Source organism: Leucoraja erinacea, chromosome 10 (genome assembly GCF_028641065.1).
Source record: "Leucoraja erinacea ecotype New England chromosome 10, Leri_hhj_1, whole genome shotgun sequence".
In the NCBI taxonomy this organism is placed as follows: domain Eukaryota; kingdom Metazoa; phylum Chordata; class Chondrichthyes; order Rajiformes; family Rajidae; genus Leucoraja; species Leucoraja erinaceus.
Genome location: NC_073386.1, coordinates 34,421,144 through 34,439,019, shown reverse-complemented (window position 1 = coordinate 34,439,019; position 17,876 = coordinate 34,421,144). Strand labels below are relative to the sequence as shown.

Here is a 17,876-nt window from a genome sequence, read left to right as displayed (position 1 = left end):
AATTGAAACAGACCCTTCAGCCCACCAAGTCCACACAAACCATCGATCACCCTCACACGTCAGCCCTATGCTATCCCACCTCCTCATCCACACCAGAGGCAATTCTATAGAGACCAATCAATGCACAAACCCACAAGTCCCTACGACGCAGGAGGAAACTGGAGCACCAGCAGACCAATGTGCCCATGGGAAAATGCCCAAACTCCACTCAGACAGCACTAGAGGCCCAGTTCGAATCCAGTCTCTGGCACTGCGAGGCAGCAGCTTCACCAGCCGCAGCACTGTACTGCCCAGCTAGGAAGGGAATATTTGGATTATCATGAACACTATGAACCAGAATGTACAATATGGAAACAGGTCTTCAGCCCTGCTTGCCAATGTCAATCAAGTTGGCAAATTGGGCATGTCCCACTTGCTTACTTTCCATATATTTGTCCAAACTCTTACCACTATTTTTCTGACCTACCTTTAACCTTCCAAATGCATCACTTCACACCAGTCAGGAACAAATTCCATCTGCCAATGCTCCACCCAACTTTCCAGTTGATCAATACCATGCCTAAAATAATCCACTTCACTACCGGCACCACCAATTATCATGTGACCTGTAAACCTATCGTCAATTTCTCCTACATTCAAATCAAATTAATTAATATGTATCAAAGATTAAGGGTCTCAGATCCTTGAGATAGCGGTTCATTGACCATGCTTTCAACCTGCTGCACGAGCCCCGACATGTACATCTAGGGAACAAAATTCCTGAACCCACATTAAAATCGCTCAATTTTTCATACCAAAATTTTTCATACCACCATCATTTCTCTGAAAAAATATCACGCGTCATGGGACTACCATTTCACCACCCCATATCTTGTCAGCCTCATCCTATCCTTCACAAATACCCCAGTTGGAAGCTTTTAGTTAAAGACCATAAAACAGTACAGCATGAGCAGGTCCTGCGGCCCTCAATGTCTGATGAACAGGATGCCAAGACCAAATATTATCTACGTGCACATAATCTATAACCCTTCATATCCATATGCAAAAGTCTTTTAAATGCTACTATCGTATGTAAAATTGATCAACATTATGCAAACCCAGGTTTGATCCTATCCTCGGGTGCAGTGTCTGTGTGGAGTTTGCACATTCTCCTGTGTACGCGTGGGATTTCCCCGGTGCTCTAGTTTCCTTCCACATCCCAAAGACACGCAAGTTTGTAGATTAACTGGCCCCAGTAAAATTTGCCCCTAGGGAGATGTGAAAATAGTGTGAACAAGAGATTGACGGTGGGCAGCATGGGTCTTTCCATGATAGATCTTTCAATTATCAGCAGTGCATATATATTTCTAAATGATATTCTATAAGATAGAGAAGTCCTCCTAATTCAGAAAGGGATAGAATTGCATTGAAATAAGTTCATTGGGGTCATATAGCGCGGAAACAAGACCTTCGGCCCAACTTGCCCATGCTGATCAAGATGTCCCATCTACACTAGACCTTCCTGCCAGTGTCTGGCCTAAATCCCTCCAAACATTTCCTATCTACGTACCCATACAAAGAAAGACACAAAATGCTGGAGTAACACTGCGGGTCAGGCAGAATCCTTGGTGACATTTCGGGTTTGAACTTTTCATGTTCTGGTCGGAATCCATCTGAAGAAGGGGTTCGACCCAAAACATCACTTATCCATGTTTTTCAGGGATGCTGCCTAACCCGTTGAATTACTCCAGCATTTTGTTTTTCCTTGGTAAACCATCATTATTTGTCTTTTACAAGTACTTGTCCAAATATTGTTATAGTAACTGTCTCAATGACCCCCCTCTGGCAGCTTGTTTCATATACCCACCACTCTCTGTATGTAAAAGGTGCGCTCAGATTCCTAATAAATCTTTCCCCTTTCACCTTAAACCTATAACCTCTGGTTCTTCGTTCCCTTCTCTTGGTAAAAGACTCTGTACATCTACCCTATCTATTCCACTCATAATCTTATACACCTCTATAAGATCACCCTTCGTCCTCCAAGGTATAAAGTCCTAGCCTGCTCAAACTCTCCATGTAGCTCAGGCCTTCAAGTCGTGGCAACTTCCTTGTAAATCAACTTTGCACATTATCTAGCTTAACAACATCTTTCCTCTCGCAGGGCAACCAAAACTGAATGCAATACTCCAAATGCGACCGCAAAATTGTCCTGTACATTTTTAACATAACACCCCAACTATACTCAATGCCCTGACGGATGGAGGCCAATGTGCCAAAAGCCTTCTTGACCGCCCAATCTATCTGTGATGCCACTTTCAGGGAACAATGTAACTGCATTCCTAGATCCCTCTGTTCTACAACACTCCCCAGAATCCCATCTTTTACTGTGAAGGCCTGCCCGATTTAGATTTCCCAAAATGCAACACCTCACTTTTATCTGCAATGCACTCCATGAACCATTCATCAGCCCATTTGCCCAACTGATCAAGTTCCTGCTGTGATTTTTGATAATCATCTTCGCTATCTAAAATACCACCCACTGTGGTGTCATTTGCAAACTAATCATGCTTTCTACATGCTCATCCAAAACCTTGCTATAAACCACAAACGGCAATGGGGCCAACACAGATACCCGAGGCACACCACTAGCCACAGGTTTCCAGTAAAAAAAAAAAAAAAAAAAAAAAACCGTCCACCATCACCCTCTGCCTCCTTCCACGAAGCCAATTTTGTATTCAATGCGCTAACTCACCCTCGATCCTATGCGATCTAACCTTCTGAGCAGCCTTCCATGCGGAACTATATCAAATGCTTTGCTGAAATACATATAGTCACCATTTATGGCTCTATGTCATCAACCTTTTTGGTTACTTCAAGTTCACTAGGTTGATTAAGAAGGAACTACAGATACTGGAAAATCGAAGGTACACAAAAACGCTGGGGAAACTCAGCTGATGCAGCAGCATCTATGGAGCGAAGGAGATAGGCAACGTTTCGGGCCGAAACAAGAAGGGTTTCGGCCGAAACGTTGCCTATCTCCTTCACTCCATAGATGCTGCTGCACCCGCTGAGTTTCTCCAGCATTTTTGTGTACCTTCACTAGGTTGATTCCTGGTGTGGAGGCGAGGTCTAAAGGCAGGTTAAGCAGTTAGGGCTTTACTCATTGTAATTTTTTGAAGAAAGCAATATAATCTTTTTGCAAGAAAATATGCTACAGGAATTTTTCTCTCACGGGAAAATGCAGAATCACACAGACTTTTGGTTTACATGGAGTTACGACATTGACGAGGAATGATAGAATCATAAACTGAGGAAGCTCAGTAATATCAACTCGACATACTTTCTTAGCTCTGCCATGTGTCCAAAGGTCATGAAATATAACAAAAACACAAATCTTTATTTTTTCTTTCTGCAGTCTTCTCCTCACATGCAGCAGATTAGAGTGATTAGTTTAGGGCGGCAAGGTGGCACAGCAGTAGAGTTTGAGCCTTATAGTGCTTGAGACACGGGTTCAATCCTGAATACGACTGCTTGATTTGTACGTTGTCCCCGTGACCTGTGTGGGTTTTCTCCGAGATCTTCGGTTTCCTCTCACACTCCAAAGACGTTCAGTTTTGGAGGTTAATTGGCTTGATATAAACGATAATTGTCCCTAATGTGTGCAGGATAGTGTTAGTGTACGGGGATCACTGGTCGGCACGGACTCGGAGGGCCAAAGGGCCAATTACCACTCTGCATCTCTAAAATAAACTAAGAGTGCTGTACCACGGATGCCAATATTGGATGATCCTTCATTGTGGAAGTCAACATTCGTACACAAATCTAGTCGGAGTGTTAATAGTTAAATCATGGAAGCAATCATTACTGCTGTCCTTTCAACAAATATTCCAAATACAGATTCTTTAGCAAACAAAATTAAGTTATGATCAGCAGAAACTAAGGCCAGATTTCTTTTGTGTGCCTCATAAGTCAAATTCGCCATACCAATCGCCTCAATTTGAAGGAAACTCAAAGAACATAATGTTTTAGTAGTGTATAATAATTCTATTAGCAAATGTGGGCAATTACGTTTTCATTAACTCTCCACTGTACCATTCACATAAATGTAAAAAGCCATTCTCCCAAAATGAAAGAACAGTCGTTGATACCTTGTCTGGTCTCATTCCACGAATGCTCCTGCCACCGCCGCCACCGCCACCACCGCCGCCACCAGCATTACCACCACGGCCACGGCCACCTCGGCCTCGGCCGCCACGGCCAGGGCGACCCAAATCACCAAAATTGATCTCCAGCTGAGAGGTTATATCGTTTGCAGGTTTGCGGAAGTGATGGTCCAGACCAGATTCATCGGTAGTAACCTAATATGAAATAAATTAATGCAAATTTAATCTTTCAATGCAATCGTTCTATAAATCACTCAAACAAATCCTTTGTTACCTCAAAACCACACAAATTGTACAAACTCACAGGCAGCACAAAATCATTCAATCCTTAAAAATGAACAATCAGAAAACAATGAAACTCTACGTTTCTTAAAACGAGTCCTGCAGTCTGAATTGGGAAATCTGAAAAGGTCTTCTTGCGTTTGGCCCATATCCCTCTAAACAACACCTATCCATGTGCACCTCCTCGGCCACTCATTCCATACACCCACCACCCTTTGTGTGAAAAAGTTACTCCTCAAATTCCTATTCTTAAACCGATGTTTTCAGCTCTCAATTCCCCTACTCTGGGCAAGAGACACTGCATCCACACAATCTATTCCTCTCAGCATTGTGTACACCTCTATAAGATCACCCCTCATCCTCCTGCGCTCCAAGGAATAGAATCCCGGCCTGCCCAACCTCTCCCTGTAACTCAGGGCCTAGAGTCCTGGCAACATCCTCGTAAATCTTCTCTGTAGCCTTTCCAACTTGACAACATCTTTCCTATAACATACAGATTTACGAGGATATTGCCAGGGCTAGAAGGTCTGAGCTATAGGGAGAGGTTGAGTAGGTTGGGACTCTATTCCTTGGAGCACAGGAGGATGAGGGATGATCTTATAGAGGTGTATGAAATCATGCGAGGAATAGATCAGGTAGATGCAGTCTCTTGCCCAGAGTGGATGAAGGCCAGAGGACTTGGGTTTAAAGTGAAGGGGAAAATAATTTAGTGATCTGACGGGTAACATTTTCACATGGAGGTGGGTGTATGGAACAAGCTGCCAGAGGAGGTAGTTGCGGCAGGAACTATCCTAACATTTAAGGACAGGTTTGGAGGGATATGGACCAAACGCAGGCAGGTGGGACTAGTAAAGCTGAGACATGTTGGCTGGTGCGGGCAAGTTGGGCCGAAGGGCCTGTTTCCACACTGTATCACTATGACTAAATTCCATCAACCATTCTTCAGCCCACCTACCTGGTGCAATTTTTGACGACCATCTTTACTTATCTACAATACTTTTGTATCATCTGCAAATTTGCTAATTTTGCCATGTACATTCTCATCCAAATCATTGATATAGGTGACAAACAGTGATGGGCTCAGCATTGAACCCTGAAGCACAGTTATTCTCCAGTCTCAAATCAAGAAGCAACCTTCCACCATCACCCTCTCTGCTTGATGCCATGAAGCCAATTTTCTATCTATTTCGCTATCTCTCCTTAGATTCCATGAGATTTAAAATTTCAACAAGAATGTCAATGTGGATCATGAGCCAAGGATATATAAAGGTCCCTCTACAGTTGCAAACCTTAATTTGAATTGCACTTCAAGAGTAGACAAGTTTACATGCAACTTTCAAGGAAAGAAACAATCAATATCAGCCATATTATCAAGTTGTACTCATGGAGAGATTTGAGTAACTCACAAAGATTTTCAAACCCAGGGCCTCAAGATCCTGGAGAAAACACACGCAGGTCGCAGAGAGAATGTACAAACTTCGTACCGACAGCACCCGTAGTCGGGATCAAACCTGGGTCTCTGGTGCTGCAAGGTAGCAAATCTACCGCTGTGCCACCATGTATTAATGCAGAGATCCAGCAAAGTTTAATTTTGAGGTTGGTTTGTGGAAGATTTCATTAAGGGTTTAAAATAATAGTCCAAACAGATGGCCACACTTAAATGCTACCAAGGGCAGGAATAGAATAGGTCAGATGAATGCCTGTCTGAGGAACTGATCCAGGGGCCAAGGATTCAGGTTTTTGGATTTCCAGCAGGGCTATACGAGTAGAACTTAATCAGGAAAGGAATGAATAAGCAACAGGTCCACAGCATACTCCATCTCCCTGGCTCTAAACATCTCTGGAACACTGAGACAACAAGGACACCTAATCAGCTATAAGCTCTGGCTTCAATGCCACTATACCATCCAAACTCATCTCCAAATTAATGGAACGAGGAGTCAGCTGCACTCTGCCACTACACTCTGCCACTGAATCCTTAACTTTGACTCATAGGCCAAATTAAGTGAAGATAGGCGATAACAAAACCTCCACAATAATTCTCAATGCTGGTACACCGCAACAATGCCTGCTCAGTCCCCTACTATACTCCCTATACACTCAACAGTGAAGCCAAATTCTGCTCTAACCATCTATAAGCTTGCAGTTACAATACCGTGGTGGGCTGGGCCAGATCATGAATGAGAGGGAGTACAAGAAGGAAAGAGCCAGGTACTTGCTCTAACCTGCATCAATGGTGTCGAGATGGAAATGATTGAGAGCTTCCAAGTTCTTTGGCGTTAATATTACCAATGATCTATCGTGGATGAACCAAATTGAAGCAGTCAAACAGCCAAGAAAGCACACCAATGCCTCCACTTCTTAAAAAAAATAGAAAAGGTTTGGCATGCCTGCAATGACTCTTACAAACTTCTACAGATGCACTGCAGAAAGCACACTGTAGGGTTGCATCACAGCTTGGTATGGGAACAGCTCTGCCCAAGACTGCAAGAAATTGTGGATGTGGCCCAGTCTGTCACAGACCAGACTCCCAACCATTGATTCAATCTACAGTTCACACAGCCTCATGAAAGCAGCCAACACAATTTCCCACCCCAGACATTTCTCCTCCTTCAGAAGTACATGCTATTAAGGAAATAGATTAGCTAGAACTTCATTTGCTGTATTGATAAAGGTACAAACCTACTCCCCTGATATCAAGAAGCAGCTAATTACTCAGATGAGGAACTATGATCTTATTCTACTGGTTAATTTTGGGCAGGAAAAAAAACAGGTAGAATTGAAGAATCAGATCAGGCCAAATAATATTTTGTGACCTTTTGTAACCTCTACCTAAGCAACAGGGCATTACAAAGTTTGAATTATGAAATTATGTTATCAAGTTTTCATTCCAGAAAATTCTAAATACATTTAAAAGTCATTTGACCTACAACACTCATGACTGCAGGTTGCCCAGAATTTAGCCTACTGTGCAGGAACCTTTAAAATGATGACCCATTAAATGTGATGCTGATCATTCAATTTTTTTTTTTTGAATAAGCATTTCTATTATCAGAGATTAAGCAAGCTTTACCAGATTATAAATGGATTCAAACCTAAAGTCTGCCCATACCTAGTGTTTTCCCTTTGTTGAGACTCCAATCATTCATTATGCTCTCAACATTGATCCCAAAGATTAGTACACCAGAGAATTCTATCACAGGTCCAAAACGTCCTGTACAATCATATAATTGAAGAAACGAGAAGTTTCTGATGGCAAAATTTAGAGTAGACAATTTGCATGAGGTCTTAATTTGCCGCTAACTATTTGCAACAAAAATTATAAACATGCAGTAACATGTGTAACATCACATCCAACGTGACATACTAATAAATAAGTTCATGACAAAGCACGAGCTAGAGTATGCAAATACAGTTTAAAAAAATTAAAAATTAGAATGAATTACCGTATATTCCAAGGGAGTGACATCTTCATTCTCAAAACGTTTCTAGCAAATAAAAATGCAAAATAAATCTGAATACACATTATTGGTAATGACAATGAATTACAAATATGCAGGCTCACTAACCATTGAAATGAAAAAAAATCAATATTCATGGCTAGGCTCAGGAACAATTTCTTCCCCTCTGTTATCAGGCCTTTGAACGGTTCTTTTATAAGCTATTTTGATTCATGCCTCTCCAGTGATTACATTGGACTTTGCCTAACAAAGTGATGCGCTACACTGCTGCAAACTATATTCTCTATTTTGTATTTTCTCCTTTGTTCCATCTATTGTACTAGAGTTTGAACATTGTATATGGTATATCTGCTTGGGAGCATGCAATACCATGCTTTTCATGGTACCTTGGTACATGTGACACTAATAAACCTAAACCTTACACAATTTATAAAGATGGGAAACAGTTCAGTAACTTTCGCAATAGGGAAACATTGCATTTTTGCAAATTTTATGAAAAAATATTTACTGCAAAAAAACCAACAAAATAATGAAGGTAATATAACAGTTTAGTTCTGCAAATTGTGCCATGCGTACCTCTTCAGCTTTAGGCTTGCGCAAAACGAAACCCTTTTTCCACTGACTGCTGTCACAGCCCTCATTGGGTTTGCGAATATTAAACTCAGCTTTTGCCCGTTCTTTATCTTGCATGGCTTTCCATTCGTCGAGAGTCATTTCCTTTGGGCCTTCCTCCTTGACTTCTTCTACTTCATTTTCCCTGAGGGCAGGTAAGCATTAATCAGGAAACAACCACAAAAGTCCAATTTTGAGCTGAAATATTTTCTGAACAAGAACCAGATTGTAGACTTGCTATAAGGACAATATCTTAAAACTTAACTTTATTCTATTCTATTTGCTTTTCCAACAAGATATTTTAAGCAACCACGGTCGGAGTTCACAAAATTTCATTTATATTTCAGTGAATATCAGATCACAGAAATAGTTACAACACAGGAAGCTCCCAATCTGCTCATGTCCATGCTGGCACTCTACTACATCAATTCTAATTCCACACCCTTCCTCTTACAGTCTTGCTAATATTTCTCCGTGCAATATTTACCAAATTCCCTCTTGAAGACTACAATGAAATCTGCCTCCACCACATTTATAGGCAGTGCAGCGCATTCCATATTCTAACCACACTGAAAAAAACACCATTTTCCTTCATATCCCACAATTCTCATTACATCACATGGAATGACATCAAAAGCTTTCTAGGAATCCATGTACACCACTTCAATTGCAATGTCCTAACCAACCCTTAACTCAAAACACAGATAAATTGGTTAAATACAATTTATTCTCAAATCCTTACTGTCTTACATTAAACCATTTTCTACCAGCTTAATTCAGCCTCAAACAATATCTATAAAATGTTTCCTACTCTTCTATAGCTGCTGCTCATATCTAGAGACGTTTATCTTGCAGTGCTCTTTGGCAAGGCACCTGGTATCAATGACCAATGACATCACGATTTCCTCCCATTATACTCCCAAAATTCTACAATACAAATGTCACTAAAATGCTCTTCCACCTTAACACTAGTCATCTGGCCAGGCTCGTTTTCCCAATACAAGGTCCAGTACGATCCTTCCTTGTGTTGGACTATCCACACATTATTTAAAGAAACCTTCTTGGAGACACCCAATCAATTCTGCCATATCCTTGCCCCGACTGTCTCAATCAATATTGTGGAAGATAAAGCCACCCACTAAAACAACCCTGTGGTTTTCGCATCCTTGAGTAATCTGTCTACATATCTGGTCCTCTATCCCCCACTGGCTGTTGGGTGGCCTATAATATAATCCCATTAAGGATATTGTACCTTATATTTTTGTTCAACCCATAATGCCCCAGTAAACATATCCATCAGCATGTCCTGAGTATTTCTGTGCCGTTCTCCCTGATCAGTAAAGCAACTCCGACTATTTTACCCCCCTCCCCCTCTCTCTATCCAGTCCGAAATATCGAACACCAGGTACGTTAAGCTGCAGTTGTGTCCCTTTCACAACTAAGTTGTCGTAACGGCCACAACGTCATAATTCCAAGCATTGATCCAGGCGTTTTAAGTTCATCAGGTTTACGGACAATATTCCTTGCATTGAAGTAAACGCACTTCAGCCCTTTTCCACGTACATAAAGGGAAAAAGGGTAATTACAGAGAGAGTGGGATCCCAAAGCAATCAAAGCTGTCATCTCGGTGTGGAGCCACATAAAACTGGCAAGTTCCTCAACGAGTATTTCTCCTATGTTTTTTCGTGGCTAAAGACAGGAAGACTAAGGAACTTGGGGCAGTCACTGTAAGTGTTTTGAGAGCAGTCAGTATTAGGGTTGAAGTGGTGCGGAAGGTCCTGACACGCATGTAGACAAATCTCCCGGGCCAATCAGATATATCCGAGAACTTTGTGCGAAAGTAAATCGTAGAAGCCCTGGTTGAAATTTACGAGTCGTCATTAAATACACGAGTGGTGCCGGAAGACTGAAGGGTGGCAAATGTTGTGCCTCTATTCAAGAAGGGCTGCAGGGAAAAGGCTAGGAACTATAGGTCTGTGAGCTTAACATCTGTAGTTGAAAAGTTACGAGAGAGCATTCTGAGGGATAGGATATACATTCATTTAGACGGACAAGGTCTGATTAGCAAGAGGTAACATGGTTTTGTACATGGGAGATTGTGTCTCACAAATCTGATTTGAGTTTTTTTTGAAGATGGTTCATGAGTGCAGAGCTGTAAATTTTCTATACATGGGTTTCAGCAAAGTATGCGATGTGGTTCCATTTGATAGGCTGCTCTGAAAGGTTAGATTGCATGGGATCCAAGGAGAGATAGCTGAATGGATAGAAAATTAGCTTCAAGGAAGGAAGGAGGGTAATGGAAGGTAATGGTGAAAAGTTGCTTCTCAGATTGGAGGCCTGTGACTAGCGGTGTGCCTCGGGGCTCAGTGCTAGGCCCATTACTGTTTGTCATCTACATCAATGATTTGGATGAGAACGCACATGGTAAGATAGCAAGTTTGTAGATGATACAAAAGTAGGTGGTATTGCAGATAGTAAAGTTGGATGTCCAAAATTGCAGCAGGATCTTGATCAGTTGGCCATGTGGGCTCAGGAATGGCTGATGAAATTTAAAAATAAATTAGGTGTTGCATGTTGGAACGTCTAATATGGATGGGTAAGACCTACACCAGTGAATAGTATGGCTCTGGGGGGTATTTTAGAGCAGAGGAATCTCGGAGTGCAGGTACATAGTTCCTTGAAGGTGGCGTCTCAGGTATAAGGTGTGGTGAAAAAGGTTTTTGGTACTGGCCTTCATCAGAGTATGGAATACAGAAGTTGGGAGGTCATGTTGCATTTATACCAGACGTTGGTGAGGTCACATTTAGATTATTGTGTTCAGTTCTGGGCGCCAGGTTATAGGAAAGATGATGTCACGTTGGAAAGGGTACAGAGAAAATTTAATTTAAGAGGATGTTGCCAGGACTTGAGGGTCTGAGCTATAAGAAAGGTTGAGCAGGATGAGCACAGGAAAATGAGGGGTGTTCTTATAGAGGTGTACAAAATTATGAGAGGAATAGATCAGGTAGATGCAGTCTCTTGCCCCGAGTTGGGGAATCAAGAACCAGAAGACATGGGTTTAGGGCGAGGGGCAAAAGACCCATTGTTTATTTATTTGCCTCTGTACTCTATAATTTGAGATTTGTAATATCACATGTGGTTAAATTGCAGAGTCAGATTTTAAGGACATTTTTATACATTTTGGTTTCCCCATGTAGAAATTACAGCAGTGTTTATACAGTCCACCCCCATTTCAGAGCACCATGTTTGGGACACAGCAATGTCATGTAAATGAAAGTAGTCATGTTTGGTATTTTGCTGCTTATCCTTTGTATGCAATGACTGTTTGAAGTCTGTGATTCACGGACATCACCAGTTGCTGGGTGCCTTCTCTGGTGATGCTCTGCCAGGCCTGTGTTAGAGCCATCTTTAGCTTATACTTGTCTTGGGGGGTAGTACCCTTCAGTTTTCTCTTCAGCATATAAAAGGCATGCTCAATTGGGTTCAGATCAGGCGATTGACTTGGCCACTCAAGAATTGACAATTTTTAGCTTTGAAAAACTCCTTTGGTGCTTTAGCAGTATGTTTGGGATCATTGTCTTGCTGTAGAATGAACCGCCGGCCAATCAGTTTTGAGGTATTTGTTTGAACTTGAGCGGATAGTATGTGTCTATACACTTCAGAATTCATTATGCTACCACCATCAGCAGTTGTATCATCAATGAAGAGAAGTGAGCCAGCACCTTCAGCAGCCATACATGCCAAGACTATAACACCCCCACCACCGTGTTTCAAGGATGAGGTGGTATGCTTTGGATCTTGAGCAGTTCCTTCTCTCCTCCATACTTTGCTCTTGCCATCACTCTAATATAAGTTAATCTTCATCTCATTTGTCCACAAGACCTTTTTCCAGAACTCTTTGAAGTACTTCTTGGCAAACTGTAACCCGGCCATCCTATTTTTGTGGCTAACCAGTGGTTTGCATCTTGCAGTGTAGCCTTTGTATTTCTGTTCATGTCTTCTGCAGACAGTGGTCATTGACAAATCCACACCCGACTCCTGAAGAGTGTTTCTGATCTGTCGGACAGGTGTTTGGGGATTTTGCTTTATTAGAGTGAACTCTTCTATCATCAGCTGTGGACGTCTTCCTTGGCCTGCCAGTCCCTTTGCGATTAGCAGGATCACCAGTGCTCTCTTTCTTCTTAATGATGTTCCAAACAGTTGATTTTGGTAAGCCTAAGGTTTGGTTGAAGTCTCTAACAGTTTTATTCCTATTTCTCAGTCTCATGATGGTTTCTTTGACTTTCATTGGCACAACTTTGGTCCTCATGCTGATAAACAGCAATTAAAGTTTCCAAAGGTGATGGAAAGACTGGAGGAAAGACTAGGTGCTGAGCGCTCTCTTACACCTGCATTAAGGAGGCAATCAAACACACCTGAACAATTACAAACATCTGTGAAGCAATGTGTCCCAAACATTATGGTGCCCTGAAATGGGGGGGGGGGGGGGGGACTATGTATAAACACTGCTGTAATTTCTGCATGGTGAAACCAAAATGTATAAAAATTGCCTTAGAAAAATCTGACGTGATTTTTTTCTATTACAAATTTCAAATTGTGGAGTACAGATGTAAATAAATAAATTATGGGTCTTTGTTCCAAACGTTAAGGGGGGCACTGTAAAGTGGAGGAACAATTAAATTTCAGGATTATCAGAAGACCAGAATTCTGTTAGAAAACTGTAAAGACCATGAACGGATAGGCAAATAATTTCAGGAGTATAAACATCAAAGCCAATGTAGATTAGCAAGTTCAAAGCAATGGCTCACATCAACTTTTTGGAAAAAAGGTAGAATTTGAGGATCTCAAAATTAGGGTAACTAGAACAGAGGATGCGAACCAAGAATGAATGCACTGGGATGGTTGCGTCTAAAGATAACAAAGATATGGATAATGGTTTAAGCATAGGCCAAAACAAAGTGAACAATATGGCAGTGGAGAAAGGTGGTTTCAGTGCTGTCGTTCAAAACTCATTTCAGGATCCAATGGTATCACATTATGGCAAATAGTCCAGTTCAGTTAACTGTAAATTTATGAATCTGATGTGGACACTTCAGACCAAACTTTCAGTCTTCTTGATCATTATTAAAGGTAAATTTTAGTTTATTCAATATTAGATGTCAAACAAACAAACAAAGAGTGGTGAGTGTATGGAATGAGCTGCCAGAGGAGGTGGTTGAGGCAGGTACTATCGCAATGTTTAAAAAACATTTAGACAGGTACAAGAATACGATAGGTTTAGAGCAGGGGTCGGCAACGATCCAGGCCGTAATCCGAAATCATCCGGCCCAGACGTATATTTTTCCGCCACGATTAGCTGTCACTTTGTTTTGTATCAGCGGTGTTACAAGCCCGTATACAAGTCTACATCATCTGCCCCACCTGCTCACCTACACCGGCTAAAGATCCAGTCCTGGTTTTTGCATCAATCAGATAACTTCTCCCACTAAAGAACCAGTCCTGGTTTTTACATCAATTATCAGGTTCATGATTGGAGGGGAGGAATCTCCCCAAACTGGAACTTCTGTACGTTCTCCTCGACCACTGGTGATCTTGCCATTTTTTGATTCCGCGGATTTGGGCGAGTGTTGTGTGATAAGCGTGTACAGAACATACTATTCTTCTGATATGATTATTATTATTATTACTATTATCATCATTATCATGATTATTATTTGTAGTAACAATAGTAGTACAGTCATCATTATTAATTTAATTATTATGGCCCACCATCCACTCACAGACATTGGTCCTGGCCCCTATGCAGAACAAGGTTGCCGACCCCTGGTTTAAAGGGATATATGCCAAACGCAGGCAGGTGGGACTAGTGTAGAAGGGGCACGTTGGTCGGTGTGGTCAAGTTGGGCCAAAGGTACTGTTTCCACGCTGTATGACTATGGCTCTATAAATAGATTAATTAAAAATAAATTGAAAATATTGTTCTTAAAACTTACTTGTTCTCAGAATCAACTACTTGTTGCTCATCTCCCTCAGGTGCCTCTTCAGTAACAGCAGATTGATCAAGTTCACTGTCATGTTTGGAGAAGGTAACATAAAAGATACATTTAGTCAGGCAGTCTTCAGAATAAAGAAAGTGAAAGTACATGCTGTTAAATTAAAAATTAATCAAATGGTTAAATACTAACCCAAGTTCATCCTTCACAGTTCCCCAGTTATGCGATCCACTGCCACCTCGTTTGTCCTCGGGTTTCAGACTACTGGAAGAGAAACTATTCTCTCTATATATCTGCTGTATATACATAATTAGTCAGTTTTTAAAAACTCATAATAACATCACTAAATAGAGGGCCTCCCCGGGTTATGAATGAAACTTATGGAAATCAGATTTTTACACTAATTTTCCTATACATCTTTCAAGCTAGTATAATAGTTTCATGGTATTCATCAATGACTGGACGCAGCAAGGAGTGGCACAGCAGTAGAGTTTTGCCGCCTTTTGCACCTTACCCAGTTTTGCCACTGGAGACCTGGATTTAATCCTATGGGTACTATCTGTACAGTTTCTACGTGCACCCTGTGACCGCCTGGATTTTTTCCGGTCACTCCAAAGATGTGTAGGTTTGTAGGTTACATTTGAAAACATTCCAAAGACGTGTAAGTTTGTAGGTTAATTGTTTTTTGTAGTTCTATGCTGCACACTAAGGACAGTGTATGGATGCTTACTACTCAGCCTGGACTCAAGGGCCTATTCCACATTTAACTTTAAACTGAACTGTATATATTCTGTTAGTTTAATTGTGGGTAGTTTTTAGGTAATTAATTACTCAATGAAACAAAAGAATTATTGCAGGTGTATATAGAGCAGTACAATATGAGTAGCAAAAGTAAACTGATATTTCAGACTTGCACAGAGAAATAGCCTTAGGGACAATGCTTTGGAATAGAACATGTGCATAACCCAGGGACTGTCTGTACAGGTACCCATTATACTATCATGCAACTCGGCACCAACAGTAAACAGAAGTCAGTTTCTTAATGAGAAATATTTCATTTTTACTTTAAGCTAACATTTTCAGCAACACTTTCAGGTCAATGTAACAAAATAAAAAATGTTAGAATCTTACAAGTTTTTTTACATTAAAGGACATTTGGACGTACATGGATAGGAAACGTTTAGAGGCATATGGGCCTAACGGAAGTTGGGCTGAAGGGCCCGTTTTCTTGTTGTAATACTATGCTTATGTTAACATTAACTTACGATCGGTCACTTCCACTGTGCCTGTCAAATTCACGTTTTCCACGGGAGTCAAAACCATCACCCCTTCCCAAACCACGGCCACGTCCACGCCCTCTTCCGCCTCCACGTCCACGCGGGGGTCTGTCACGATCTAGCGGCCGGCTACATTAGGAATGAATTTGACATTATTATTCTTGGAAGTATTATGCCAATAAATACACTCCATGTTAATGCTGACCATCATACATACATCAGACGTTAATGTCTGAATGAATTTGCCCTACAAAGAAACTGTTATATAAGTATTAGTAATATCCAGAATATCATAGACTAACAGTTGCTTAAACATGTAATTTCCCTAGATAAAGGTTTGGGGTACTCAAGAGTAAATAAAGTTGCAATGTTTAAGTGCTAATCTGCCTCTTTAATATAAAAAGGTTAATTGAAATATCCCAGCATCCATTAGACGATTTGTAATTGAGCCATCTCTGAAGTAAAATCTTGACACCTGATATCCATCTCAAAAACTGACAAGTAACTGGTGCATACCCAAGCAAGATGCATGGCCAATCAGTACAGCAGCAAAAAGATGAGGATGCAAAACATTAGTCACAAGATCAGCCATCCCATTGCAGCCCTTTGACACCAATTGCCATTTTGTGTTTCCTGATCACAAGTAGCTTGTTCTCACTCTGGATATTTGTTTCTTCCGTCAGTCACATCCCACATCGGTGCCTTCAGGACTCTGCCTCTTCATTGAATAAGGGGAGCCTACCAGTCTCTCCACCAGCTACCTTCATCTGGCTGAGATTTCTCACACCAAACAACTTCTGCTTTAACTCCATTCACTCCCTTTGAAGCAAAGGTGTAGCAATGGGAACACGATTCCAAGCTACACCACCTTGTTGTATCTAGATAGTAGTCTTTTTCACCCCATACCCATTACATTGATGATTTATTAATACTGTTTCCTGCTCTCACACAAAACTCTAATTTCATCACTTCTGCTGACAATTTCCATTTTTTGACATTGTCTCCATTTCAGCACACATGTTAAAGTCCATAAAAGGATCATCATAGAACCCCCCCCCCCAAAAAAAAAGTCACAGGGAGAACAAACCCCGTACAGACAGCTCCCAAAGTCAGGATTGAACGTGGGTCTCTGGCGCTGTAAAACAGCACCTCTACTGCCACGCCACCCTCACAACTATGTTTCCCCAAAAAACATATTGTGTTCTTAGCTTTTCCTCTGTTGTAGCAGTTACCCAATTTAGATTCCTTCCCTTACTGTCGACATGGTTCTCAACGATGTAAACTATTTCCTGCACTTCTACTTTTACTCTTCCTTCCAGTGTGAGGTCCCCCACACTACACCAGTCTTGATGCGAACAGATTATCCATACTTTCCATCATTTAAAATATAATGTATCATTTGACAAACATTCTTATTCCATTTTAGCATTCTTAAAGTGATAGCTTCCCCACACTCTCCAGCTCTATCAACATGTCAATTCAATGCAAGAAATGCAACACTTGCCCTTTTATCTCTTCCTTTCTGTCCACCCAAGCTCCCATACATTTCTTCCAAATACAGTAACAATTTACTTAGAAAACTCCTAATTTAAGAATCAGACATTCTTGACATCCCATTAAACCCAGAGCCCTTATTAATCATCTTTGGGGTATCTGAAACATCAAGACAACTCACAACTGCTCAACGACAATTCCTCTCCTACTGTCTCATTACGGCAAAGAAACTACTGCTCATGTCATGGAAAAAAACAACAGCCCCCAACTCCAGAATGTGGCTTCATGACCTGACCAGCACATTACATTTAGAAAGAACAATATATGTTCCAAAGGATAGAGTCAACCAATCTGGCAACCATTTATGTCATTTTTTGCACAGAAGAATATTGATACATAATACAAACCTATCTATACTCTAAACCATCCATTTTAATGAAATTATGAGTAAAGGATAGAAGACAAGAGAGTTAGAAGCTTTAGAAACAAGTCTTCACAAATAATTATTGCACTGAACTGCTCCGTATGTACTGGAGTCACCTTCTGCACTTTACTTATGTATTTATTTTAATTTTTATTATTCCCCCCCCCCTCCTCACATTTAGTCAGATTGAA

General features: G+C 41.0%; 1 protein-coding gene across 2 annotated transcripts in view; it reads right to left on the bottom strand.

The window, feature by feature from the left end:
• Window positions 1–17,876, bottom strand: part of LOC129701015 (plasminogen activator inhibitor 1 RNA-binding protein-like) — a 44,921-nt gene that overhangs the window by 6,566 nt on the left and 20,479 nt on the right. Inside the window, exons 3-8 of one of the 2 annotated variants that reach the window (XM_055641918.1) lie at window positions 15,756–15,896; window positions 14,683–14,766; window positions 14,491–14,565; window positions 8,462–8,642; window positions 7,871–7,912; window positions 4,128–4,337 (exon numbers count right to left, since the gene is read on the bottom strand). In XM_055641918.1, the coding sequence (XP_055497893.1) occupies window positions 4,128–4,337; window positions 7,871–7,912; window positions 8,462–8,642; window positions 14,491–14,565; window positions 14,683–14,766; window positions 15,756–15,896 (733 nt within the window). The remainder of the gene's footprint in view (window positions 1–4,127; window positions 4,338–7,870; window positions 7,913–8,461; window positions 8,643–14,490; window positions 14,566–14,682; window positions 14,767–15,755; window positions 15,897–17,876) is intronic. The other variant, XM_055641919.1, reaches the window with a different exon arrangement.